This window comes from Camelina sativa, chromosome 5 (assembly GCF_030686135.1).
Source record: "Camelina sativa cultivar CO46 ecotype springtype chromosome 5, ASM3068613v1".
Taxonomy (NCBI): Eukaryota; Viridiplantae; Streptophyta; class Magnoliopsida; order Brassicales; family Brassicaceae; genus Camelina; species Camelina sativa.
The window spans coordinates 34,671,544-34,684,800 of record NC_141884.1 but is presented as its reverse complement, the minus strand read 5'-3'; the positions used below and the strand labels follow the sequence as shown (position 1 = coordinate 34,684,800).

General features: G+C 34.5%; 2 protein-coding genes across 2 annotated transcripts; one reads left to right on the top strand and one right to left on the bottom strand.

Moving 5' to 3' along the window:
- The first annotated feature begins 8,936 nt into the window (after window positions 1-8,936).
- On the top strand, window positions 8,937-11,610 carry LOC104787666 (uncharacterized). Its single transcript, XM_087451062.1, has 5 exons — window positions 8,937-9,930; window positions 10,098-10,147; window positions 10,367-10,451; window positions 10,539-10,635; window positions 10,730-11,610. The coding sequence occupies exons 1-4, from the start codon at window positions 9,721-9,723 to the stop codon at window positions 10,569-10,571; spliced, it is 378 nt and encodes a 125-aa protein (XP_087307188.1). The 5' UTR covers window positions 8,937-9,720; the 3' UTR covers window positions 10,572-10,635; window positions 10,730-11,610.
- Window positions 10,713-12,266, bottom strand: LOC104787667 (PX domain-containing protein EREL1). The gene is made up of 5 exons (XM_019245384.2): window positions 12,177-12,266; window positions 11,926-12,024; window positions 11,746-11,832; window positions 11,388-11,496; window positions 10,713-11,300 (listed from the first exon to the last, which is right to left on the bottom strand). The coding sequence occupies exons 1-5, from the start codon at window positions 12,264-12,266 to the stop codon at window positions 10,744-10,746; spliced, it is 942 nt and encodes a 313-aa protein (XP_019100929.2). The 3' UTR covers window positions 10,713-10,743.
- Window positions 12,267-13,257: the final 991 nt, after the last annotated feature.

Sequence of the window (13,257 nt, the reverse complement as noted above, 5' to 3'; positions counted from 1 at the left end):
AAAGAGAAAAAGAGAAAGAAAATTAAAGGTTAGAGTCTTTAGGAGGGAAATGTGTTTAAATTAAAGCTCTAGTGAAAGAATGGGAAGTATAAGATTGTTGAATATGGTTCTAGTCAAAGAAAAGAAAGAAAGAAAAGAAGAGTATAGAAAAAAGCTTTTATGTCTTAAAGATTAAGAAGAAAAGGGAACCATAGCAAATAAGAAAGAAACCCCAATTCCACTAGATGATTCAAATAAGAAACCTCTCCTAAGGCTTAAAAACAAAAGAGAAAAGGGTATTTGAGAAGAGATGAAGATAAAGGGTAGAACTAAAATCATTTGGGATTAGAATGATAGGATAAAAACTTTGGGTACCTTTGGGTAGACAAGGTTTTGTTCTTGTATGTGTCTAAGTGTTCTTACCTTTAGCCTTCTTTTAAAGCTCAATCCATTTTTTTTATGAGAGAACCTTGATATTGATAAGCCCCACTCTAAAGAGAGACCATCATTGTCTCTAAACCTTTTATTACCAAGCAAAATGAGTTTAAGCATTGCATAAGTTGATTCATGTTCTTGTTTAATGTATGTTAAAGGAAATGGCTACTTGAATGCATGTGGATATCTAAGGCTTAAATCAGTAAAAGTTGTGATAAGCTTGTCTAAAATCTTTTAAGTACAGCTCATTCAACTTGCATCATAGTACTAGTAACTTGGACATTGATTCTAGCTAGTTTATTAGCAAGCTTTAGGAGCTGAGATCCCATTTTCAAACCTCACCTACCTCCTTATTTCTTGTTTATTTGCTTGAGGGCAAGCAAACACTAAGTTTGGGGGTGTTGATGTTCATATATTTCACCTTGTTTTACCTTAGTTTATTTACATATTTTGTATGATTTACTATCTAGTTTGGCCATTATTGAGTAGCTTTAGGACTGTTTATGCATTAGAGTAGAATTGCATTACATTTGCATAGTTTTTAGCATAAGCAGGTGATTTTGGATCCCAAGGAGCATGGAAGGATGCTGAGGAGGATTAGAGCTATCAAGTGAAGAAGACAAGGAAGTTGGAGCAGAAGTATCAAGGTACGGAAGTCAACTCGACCACCACACTCGACCAGACACTCGACCGTGTGCGGAGAAGGACTCGACCGGCTGGAAGAAGCAGAAGAAGAGGTCACTCGACCTAGCACCTGGTCGAGTTGACCGAGTCACCTTCCTATTTTGTCTTCTAGCCATAAACCCCTTGTACTCTATGGCCGCAAGAGAGCCACTTTTCAGAGAAAACAATCTCTAAACCTAGTTTTTACCCTTTTGGGAATATCTACTTTTTGCTTAGATCATTAGCCACTTTTGTATTTTTCTCATAAATCTTTGATACTTGTTGGTTCCATTACTTTCTAAGTATTGAGAATTTGAGTTTGATTTCTTCTTCAATATTGTAGATCTTTGTCTTATCTTTCTAATCATGCAAATTTCATTGATTTCTGGGTTTATGATTTTGTTCGTCATGTTTAGTGATTGTGAGTAGTGTGTAGAGATCTTAAGGATGGATTAGGCTGGATAAGGGTAATGGTTGTTTAGATTGGTCAAGCTTGCTTATTTATAGATCTCTTCTAGATTAGATGTGATCTATGTTGTTCTTATACTGAGAGGGTAAGGATAGATCTTAAGCTTCTTAGCATCACACCAATATCTAAGTTGTTAGATAAGGCTAATGCTAGAGATTATCATGCTTATCCCAAGAGATTTGTTGTGTAAGGTAATTTTTGACATTAATGATCTGGTTGTTTATTGCCTGCTTTTATATGTTCTTAGCTAGTAAGAACTAGGTCTAGGAGTATCTAAGCTTGATTGTTATTGCCATGAGACTGGATTAGCAAGTATTAGAAGATCATTGTCTAGAGATAGCTCATTGTTGATTAAGGTTTGTTGACCAGTATAGATAATTTTAGCTTGAATCCAGCCCATGAATCCATCCTTAGGACCTTTCTTTGTTTACGGATTTCCTTGTTTAAATCTTGTTGATTGCTTGCTGTTTGATTTGCTTTTGTTTGCTCTGTTTTGATTGATTGGTTCTGTTTCTGTTCTTCGTATTTGTCCACTCGACCTCCCACTCGATCGAGCATCCGATTGAGTGCTTGCTCGAGCATCATCCAGTGTTCTTGTTTTTGTTCTGCATTTACTTGCTTCACTTCCTTTTTCATTTCCTACATCTTTCCTGTTTCATTCCTGTTGCATTCATTTTGTTTATGTTTGATCATGTTTCATTACTTGTCTTGATTTAGTGTAGTACTTGTTCTTGTTTAATATCATTACTGCTTTGTTTACACTGTTTACTTTGCATTTAGTATCTTGTCTTAGTAGCTTTACATTCTGCATTTTATCATTGTCATTAGGTTGCTAGTTAAAAACATTCATCATATTTGGCTTAACTTAGATAAGTGTTAACATCCTGATTGCTTGTTTCACACTCATTATGGTTTGACATCCTTTATGCTACAACTACATAAGGGTAATTGAAACACCTTGCATTCCACCTGTTCATTCATCATCTCTATCATCATTCATCACACCATAAAAATAGCATGTTTCAAGAAGCCTTTGGACCACATTGAGCATTTTGAGGATCTTGTGACCAGTATCAAGGCTAATGGTGTGACTGAAGACTTCATCTACTGCAAGCTTTTCCCTTACTCACTTGCAGAAGAGGCATTTCAATGGTTAAAACAGTTGTCAGCTGGATCTTTGACATCTTGGCAACAAATTAAGGTGGCTTTCCTTAATTATTTTTATGATGATGCTATGTCTGATGAGTTGAGAGTTAAGATCTCTTCATTCAAGCAAGGACAAGATGAAGCTTTCAAGGCAGCTTGGGTGAGGTTCAAAGCTTACCAGAGGGACTATCCACACCATGGTCTTACAAGGGTACAACTGCTGAGTATCTTTTTCAGAGGGTGTGACTGGAAGTATCAGTTAGCCTTGAATGCTGCAAGTCATGGGAATTTCAAAACAAGATTTCCAGAAGATGCTGAAGTTTTAACTGAGAATTTGGCCTCCAGTAATAACACTAAGAGAGCAAGGTCTGAAAGGAAGAGATTGCATGGAGGATTTGATGAAAACCAGCTTTCTTCTTTTAATGCTAAGCTTGATTCAGTTCACAATCTTCTTGTGGGTAAGAAGTCAGTTTACTTTGCTGCTGAAGTTGAGACATTTGAGCCAGAGCTGGAGAATACAGAAGAGAATGTCAATTATGTGTATCGAGATGGGAATCAAGGTCAGAGATTCGATAATCAGCAAGGCAACATGCCTTACAAAGGAAACTCTTCAGGCTACACTCCAAAACCGGATTATCAGAAGCAGCAACAAGGGAGCAACTTCACAAGGACCTATGGGAACTCATCCTATCAGTCTCCGCCTCCACAGACTTCTTCTGAGAGTAGAATGGGGGCCATGCATGAGCAGATTCTTCAGGGACAAGAGAATTTGACAGTGACATTCAATTGAAAGATTGACAATGTCTACACTGAGCTGAATGGGAAGATAGATGCATTAAACATTCATGTTAAGAAGCTGGAGAGTCAAGTTGCACAGACTACTGGGTCTATAAAACGACAAGAGAGTTTTCGTCCTGGAAGAACTGAGTCAAACCCCAAGCATGCTTGTAATGCCATATCTGTGAGAGATGAAGATGTTGTTGAAATGGTTTCTGCAGAACAGGGTGAGAAATCGTCAAATCTGTCGACTCAGATGATGGTGTCGATCGACGGTAACTAGGTGTCGGTCGACACTCATCTCAGACGGAACCAAACAACACAAAATCTCCGATTCCAGGTGCTGAGAGGGTGTACAAACCTAAGATTCCTTTTCCTAAGCCACGAAAGTATAAGCAGGAGATGGAGGAAGCTAGATGCAAAGCAATGATGGATAAGGTGATGATTGAGATGCCTTTGATTGATGGAGTACAGATTTCACCATCACTCAAGAGCTATGTTAAGAGAATGTATCCAATGGTTTGAGCCCTGAGGAAGGAGCACTAGTAACTAAGGATGTTAGTGCAATTCTGTTGAACCAGCCTGTTCAAAGGAGGAAAGAGAGGAAGCAAGAAGTGGTTGTCTTTGAGAAAGTGAGTGCAACAATTCAGTGTAGGACTGCTAAGAAGTTACCATATCCTGGAAGGTTTGTACTTGATTGCTCAATCTCAGTAGGAAGGTTTTCTCACTCAATTAGTGATCTTGGCTCTAGTATCAACTTGATGCCACATTCTGTTGTTGTGAGACTTGTGATGACATAATTCAAGCCAACTCAGATTTCTCTTATCTTAGCTGATCGATCCCGAAGAATTCCTGAAGGTGTTTTAGAGGATATTCCAATTAAGGTTGGAAACTTCATGATTTCCACTGACTTTGTGGTGTTGAAGTATGATACAAAGCCTAAAGACCCTCTCATCTTAGGAAGATCTTCCTTGGCTACAGCTGGTGCCATCAATGATGTGAAGAAGGGGCACATACCATTGATGGACAAATATTTTGAGATGATATGAATTTTGAGATGGATAAGCTGAGGAGAGCTCCTACCATTGATGGACATATATTTTCTGTTGAGAAGATTGCTCAGATAAGCTGCAGAGAAGCAAATACACGAGCATCAGACTTAGTGTCGATCGACACAACACTAGTGTCGGTCGACACTCCTCCACATCCGAGACAGAACTTGTCCAAAACTGATGCTCCAAGTCATAAAGCTGTGCCCAAACAAAAAGCCCCCCACTCCACACTCCAGAGTCCTCAGGTAAGGCAAAGGTACACCTGTTCTACACCTAAACCTCTTCTTATCATCAATAAGACCTTCAAAGATACAAAAGCTGTTTTGCAGTTAACCAAGCCACGAGATTATCGTAGAGCGCTTGTTTCTTCTGTTGATGATTTTGCAGGACATAAGAGAAGCAAACTCGTCCCTAAATCCCGTCCTGGTCTTGTTACTCACATCCTTGGCATACCTCATGCACCTAAAGCTTATACACCACCTTGGATGATGAGACATTCGTCTCAGAAGCATTCAATGCCACGTTCTGTTCCACCAGATGCCTGAGCTCCAGCACAGTCAAGCTAATGACTGAAAACAAGCGCTTAGTGGGAGGCAACCCACTGGTAGGTTTTTCTTTTTTTTTTGATTTTCATTTATATTTATTTTATTTTTCTTTGACCAATCTTAGGCTTGATAACACTGGGGACAGTGTTGTTTAAGTCTGGGGAGGTTAGTTACTAACTACGTTTTTGTTTTTGAGTTTCAGTTGTGTCACTCAATACCATAAAGTTTGAGTCAAATTTTTCAAAATTTTTCTTTTTGTCTTTGGGAATTATGATCTTGATTAATGATTTCTCTTATTTGGCTAACACTCTAATGATTATTTGTTTATGCTTAATCTCATAACTCAACCTTAGAAAGACTATGAGCCTTATCAACAATCCTGAAAGCCCTTATTCAATGGATATCTGATTGATCTAACGTTGTCTCAACTTTTATCAGGATTTTAATTGGACCTTATTCTCTTGCCTAGGGAGTTGGAAATCAGTGGACTAGACTTCTTCTTCAGGCCATATAAGACAGTGTAAATTTTTCAAAGATGTCTCCCCTCTCTCTTCTCTTCAGTACTTTAAGAAAAAGAAAAAAAAAAGATCAGAAAAAAAAGAATAAAAGATGAGATGATTTTGATCAGTTTAGAGGGGTAGGTAAATTACCTGTGACCTCATTATTCTACTCTTGAGTCAAATGATCACACAAAGTTTGGAAGCGAGGGGTAGGTAAATTACCAATGACCCCAGTATTCGCTTACACCTTTGATAGAAAAAAAAAAGAGAAAATTAGGGAGAAATCAGCTCCATAGAAGTGAGAAAAGAGAGGAAAGGAGATGTATGAAGAATATTAACCCAAATTCACTTCTGTAAAAAGGCGAGTGTACGAAAATATCTTTGCTACAACCATACCAAAAATCAGTACCTTTCAAAACGATTTGACCCGTTGAATCCTCCTTCTCCCAAACCCTGACAGTTCTGTTTCTCTCTTAACACTAAGAAAAAAGCTTGATCTCCTTCTCTTTCTCCTTCACACTCAATAACCAAGAGTTATGTCTCTTTCTCTCCCTCTCTCTGATGAAAATGACGACAAAAGCCCCAAAAGGAGAGAGGAGGTGTCGACAATTAGAAGGAGAAATAAGGGTTTTTGGTTTAATTTGATTAAACCAGGATTTAATTAAACCAAAATTAATTAAAATCCACTCTTTTGGTTTACTCAACATAACCCAAACTCTATTCCCGGAACACGGATGTTACAGGCACTCAAATGTAAAGAATGGAGTGTTGGTCGTTTATTTGTCTCTTTTCGAATGTCTATAAAATTTAGTATGTTTGTATTAACCGCTACTTGAAATCCAACTTTGCATTACTCTCATCTTTATTTTGTAATTGAGATAATACATTATTGAATCTCAATATCTGTTTACCACAGTTTAGTTGTTTATTTAAAAGACATAATTAATATTTCACATTGAGAGTATTATTTATCTTTAGTAAGATAAATCTTTGCCTATATATGCAAATACAAAACCTTCTTGACAATCCAATAAAACATTTTAAAATTTTTCAAAAAATAAAATACTATATTTAAATATGTCAATTATTACATATTTTTCAGAAAAGTAATATATCATGAAGTAACAAAACTGTTGTTATTAAAATCTTAATACCGCGCTTTAAGCGCGGGTACTTCCCTAGTTAAAATATTTATAGCTATATGAGACCTAATGGATAACTTATTAAAATTTACTACTAAAATATATTAGAAATATTTGTTTTGAACATGAAAATTTTAGGTAGATATATTAATTCCACATAAATTGATGGAAATTTGTGATAAAATTTAAGGAAATTTGTTTTAGGCCAATGATTGAAGTTAATATATATATATATAGCTAATTCAGGTTTCATCTAATAATTGAGAATAATTTTTGGTTTACAAAAAAGTTAACCATATTACCCTATGTGTGTTTGTTGTTAAAATATATAATCAAACATATATTTTTGATTAATCTGATTAAGAATTGTTAATTTATGACAAGAAGAAATTACCAAATCTCGATTCTATACAGATTATAATTCTCTGTACATGTGTGTATTTAAAGATACTAGGTTAACACCCGCGCTACGCTGCGAGTAATTTTCTTAAATTGTATTTGAATTTCAGTTCATACCAAAAAACAAATACTTAGAAAACTAATCATATAGTTTAAAAGTCATGTTCCATCACACATGCTTTCCTTTCAAAAAAGCAAGAGGGTTAGTAATACTCTTTTTTTTCATGCCTTCATTGGGATCCTGGGATGGAAGTCCAAGCCAAAACAACCTTACAAAGAAATAGAGAATCATCAAATCAGTTCCCATAGTGATATGTTAAGGTAAATATAAATATTCGATAAAATACTTATCCTAATTATTTATTTAATTTCTTGTTTTGTTCAACTATTTATTTAACTTCATAATTTGTATACATTGTATGCCATATTTTTAAATGTTTACTTGTGTAAAGCTAAGCACATAATAGCTTAATAATATTAATTTTATCTCAAATATCACTACTAACTTCTTTTTAATAAATATATGTCAGTCTTTAAAAAAACATTTACTATAGTATTTTTGAAGTACATTTTGCTAGAAAATACTCATAATTATTTTATTTACAAGGTAACAACTTCACAATTAATTTTATCTACTATCTATATAACCAAACACGATTAAAAGATTTTAAAATTATCATATAATGTTTCACAATTAATAATATAGATATTTAGAAGATTTTGTCAAGATTCAAATTTAAGATTTTTATATCATTTTAGTCGAAAATTAAAACTGCCAACACCTTAAAAAGGAAATTTTTTTTCAATAATATCTCTTAAAATTATTTCAAAGAATTAAAATTTCCAAAAAAATTTAAACTATTATAAATAAATATAAACTTAAAAATAGATATTATAAATAGTTATACTTTAAAATAATTTTAAAAATTAGAAATTTTAATTTTTCGAAAAAGTTAAACTTTATAAAACATTTATATTAATAATATATTTACTCATTTACGAAATTTCATATATTAGAAATATTTAAACGTGAAAAAATTACAAATGTGATAAATATTAAAATTTTATAAATTTTTAAATTTTGTAAAAAGCAAAAATCTTATCAATATTTTTTTAAATATTTACAATTTTAATAAATATCATATTAAACTCATCTAATCCTTATAAAATAAAACAATAAATATTTAAAAGTAAGTTGTACATCGAGCTAAAATATCATGGGACATGGTTATATGATGGGACGAGTTTGGATCGATATTGATAGAAATTTAAAATATCATTAATTCAAATCTACACAGACAAAAACATTATATTCATTATTTTTTCAACACTATCAATATTGAGTAATATACATATTTACTAAGTTGAAATAAATGTTATGTAAAAAAACAAATTGTTTCACGGTATACCATGAGTTCAATCTTAAAATTACAATCAAAATACAAATATACAATCTTAAACACTAAACTAAGCTAACAAAATTAACAAGTAAATAAAACTTAAAAATTAAAAAAAAAAAAAATTAGTAATAAATAATGAGCTCCGCGGTGTAGGGCAGATTAAAATCTAGTGTTTGTTATACTATATGGATCAAATAGAATTAAATTACAACTAAATATCTCCTATATATTAATAGAGAAGCATTTTGTTGAAAATGCTAATGTATCATTGCCAAAATGATTTGGAGATTTAGTTGCAGTTACGCATCTCAAGATAAACATATTTACAAAAACAAACCTTTTGATTTATTAATTGTGCCATTAAAATATATAAGGAAATAATTATTTTATTATTATTTATATAAATATGCCATTAGAATAAGGGAAATTACCTAGAATATTGCATAAAAGTAGGTTTATTACTAGACTACTACGTTGAGATTTCTGTCTTACTAGAAAAACACATAAAAATTTGTAAATTACATATGAACCAGGGTTGTGTGTTTTATTATGATGTATGCCATTTATAATTAAATTTGGTCGAAAAAAACTTAAGATCTTATGTTCTTGCTCTTGTTTTCTTGTTTTTGTTTTTATTTCTTTTTGAATCGATGTTTGTTTGATTTTTGTCAAATCCTCCTTTACTCTGATTCTGCAAGAAAAGAATCGACTGTTGGATAAATTCCCATAAGATACAAGAAAAAAGCTTTACTTCTCCAATAAAAGTTTCAATCTTTTTTTCTTGTTAGGGTTTTCTCTCTCTTTTCTTTGAGATATTTCAATCAGAGGAGATATATCAAAAAAATGATAGATTTCAGTCGAGTCCAGAAAGAGCTTCAAGATTGCAGCAGAGACAACGATTCTTTGGGTATCCGGGTCAGCCCGAAAGCCGATAATCTCACCCGACTCACCGGAGATAATCTCACTGTTCACTTTCTCACTTTCTCTCTTTCTCTCTCAAGAACAAAGTAGATCTAGTTGTAGATCTAGTGTTTATTTTCAATGTCGTACGAATTTTTTGTGAAGAAGGAAAGAAGAAATGTTGTTGCGTGTGTGTTGTCCGTCGTCTCTCTTCTACCTCCGACCACTTCATCTCTTCAGTTCAACTTCGAAACTCCCTTTTTGTCTCTCCTTTCGCCGACAATTTCGATTGACCTGATCTTCCTTCGGTCGGATGGAGTCTTCTTCGGCTTCGTCTTCGTCTCCGACGACTGTAACAGATTCATCTACTGATTCTTTAGCGAAAGATCTGCAGAATCAAACTCTTGGAGCTGTTGATGAAGGTTGTTGTAAGGTTAAATGGAAGGTCGAAGATTTTAACTGGGACCACTCCTTTGTTAAGGAATTGCCTGGTGATCCCAGAACCGATGTTATCTCTTGTGAGGTATCCAATTTTTTTTTTTTTTGTTTCGATCTTTGAAAAGGAGAGAATTAGGAAGAATCTTGATTTGCTTTTTTCATTTCTCTGTCAATGATTGATGTGGTTTTTAATCTTATGATTCATGTCTTATATTTAGTGTTGTTTAATTTGGAATCATGAGGAATATTCAGGTAACTCTAAGCTCCTCTGATGCAAAAGGCTGGACATGTAGTTTATTCAGGTAATATATGTCAGCTATCTCTTTTTTTAATTGACTAGATTTTGAATTTTTGACTGTGCCATCAGGGACTTTTGAAACATGATTTATCTCTTGTTCTTCCTTTTATCGATGAGTGATGGTTTTGATGGATGGTTTTTGTCTTCTCTGCACTACATCTCTCAACCGATTTTTTTTTTCTTTCTATGTAAGTGAAAACATCTCTGTCTTTCTTTGATGCAGATCGAATAGGCACGGGATTACAGTGTGGGAGGTGCTGAGAGAAAGCATTGTGGCAGTGCGTATGATTTCAGAGTTTAACTTTCAGGTTACCTTTCATCCATAAACCTTTTGCCTAGTGGTTGCTTTATCTAATATGGGCTATTGTTGGTCCTCTGTTTATGGTGTTTCCCAGATGTTCTTGCTGAGTACACGCACATTTAGATGAGAGATGTTCCACGATGTCTCGATTGAGATAAACCAGATGGTGTTTGGTTTCAGAACTGCCGCAGGCTCGTATAAGCATTATTTATGTTTTTTTTACCTGTCTTGGTTTCCCTATCTCGAATTCTTGTATATAAAAAGTTGCTTTTTCTTTTTTTTCAGGCATTGGAATCTTTCTATGAGAAGTTCGATCCAGATGTTGATGTTTCACCAGTGTGTAGAGCAAACCCATCAGCACTCTCAACAGAAAGCTTTCTATCATGCATTACTGAGTGAGATGATTCTGGTTCAGAGAGAAGTCGTGAGCCATTGTTAGCAAGAAATACACCTTTAGAAGCATTTCCATTGTACACATCCTTCCCTAGGATATTATTGACATATCTTGAGCGAGCTTTATGCTTGGGAAAGTCTTCAAGCTGCTCAAGAATAGTTTGGCTCATTGAAAGTCCCTCGTCAATGTTGGACATGCTGAAGTTAACAAGCTTCTCTATTGGATTTGTAATATCCTCATCCAGAGTTAGATCTTCGGTGCCAATTTCAGAAATATCATCCTGTCCTAAACTTGGTGATCCAAGCTCAGATGTTTCGTAAGCAGTATCACTGCCATAGTCAGATGTAAGAGAACTCCCACCCGCATGAAACAAGCTCAGACTTGGGTGAACCAAAGGAGACGAACTTGTGCTATTTCTATCATTATTGGCATCAGAGGCATTCTGATCTACATCTTGGCATGCTGAAAAGCAAGATCATGTTAGACTCTAATCACATATCACAGAACTGACCAATGCACGACTTAAGTGCATACTGTAATAGCTCATACCAGACCTAGCAGCAGCTTCTAGTTCAAGAAAGGATGCAACTACGACACTTCTTGCCAATTCTATATCAGATAAAAGCTTCGGTATCCACTCCTCAAGAGAGCACCTTCTCTGCAACGAGGTCACAACTATCACTTGTGAAACAAATAGTTTACACGAATAATTGTAATTTTTCTGTTGGGACATGGCTTTCCATATATTTATACACATGAAGTCTACCATCAATCTGCATTATTCGTACTTAATCTTGGTTGGGAAGAATTGGAGGAAGGGGAAAAAGTAGCACTAAACAGAAAAGTTATTGAGAATAACACAAGTGATCTCATTCAGTTCCTTAGCCCCAGAAAAAAAAATGCATACCTCTTCTAACACTGCTCTGCTTTTCATACGCAAGAGCCCTTTGGGAGGAGCTGATGGAAAACTTTTTCTAGGAAATGTTCTTTTAAGCTGCAAGGAAAACATATATGGCATCAACCACATTATATTTAATCATACATAAATAACGGAGAGTAGTACAACCCCTTAAATTCAAGTACTTACATCGGATAATAGCTTAAGAAAATCATTAAATCTTCTCAACACTCCTCGCATTGTGGTAACACCTTCAGGGGATTGCAAACTTACTTGAACCCTGTAAAACTGTTCCACTCAAAAATGTCATATATGTAAGCAAGTTCAACTAAATAATATTCATGACACAACAACAACAAAATACTTCAGCAACACATTAGAGCTAATTCCATTGTTCATGTTTAAGTTTGTAAATGAATAATTCTGTTTAAGTAAATTACCACTACAGGGTCTGAGTTTCTTGACTTTCGAAGAACAATCCAGGAAGGTATAGTGAACAATCCAGGGAAGTTCAATCGTGGTCTCTCCATACTTAATATAAGCTGTTGCAGCAAGGCCAATGTTTGACTGATAAAGAGACTTTCATTTTGTGTGCTCTCAGGTGATGCATTGAATCAGTAATTTCCTTTTTTACTCTCTCTCTCTTTGTCTGACTCTCTCTTTCTCTTTTATCTCAATGCTCGTTTTATCTTTTGCATTGCAGCTTCATGTTTATTTTCTTGTGCTTGATGATGCATCATGGACAACTCTGTCACACGTCGTGGTCACTAGTGAGTATTGTTCGTTCAGACGGCCAAAGGTTGGTATGATACAATTGTGTGGTTCTCTGTACTTGTACACTTGTTTTGTTTGTTCTTGTTGTGAGATGGGTTAAAGCTTATTTTCTTCTTTTTTCAATTTTTAGCGGAATGCTAATTTTCTTTACCTTATATCAATATCAAAGTGTGCTTTTCAAGTTTCTGGTTTAGTTATTGACAGCGTTTCATAGTAGCTGGTATCATAACAAAAATCATTTTGTCCAGGTTCTAGGAGCCAACATATGAGGATTGTCTCAACCTGATTGCTCGTGTTCCTGTTGTAGCTGCGTATGTTTATCGGAGATTAGTGAAGAGTATATATTTCTGTGATATTTTTCATGTTTCTTGTAGCTTCTGAGTTTTCGGTACTGATAGTGTACTCTTTACTTCTATTTTTGTATCATGGTGCAAATTTGTTTTCCCACATGTTGGGATTTGGTGATGAAAAGATGAAAGAGCTCATGAGGCTTTACATCACTATCCACAGGTCTGTATTAATTTCTCCTAAAACAAGCTTCTTGCGTTTATTGTTGTTGTTTTTAAGACTTAAAAGATTTGCCGGCATGACATGATATCTTTGTTTGTCTACTGTTTTAATTTTGCTTTAGTAATTATGAAGGTGGAAATGTCTATATCGTGAATATACAAGTCTTCAATCTACGTCAGAGCTTCTTGAGTTATTTGTTGTTGTTTTCGTCTAGTGTGGTAAGACTTTACAGCTGTC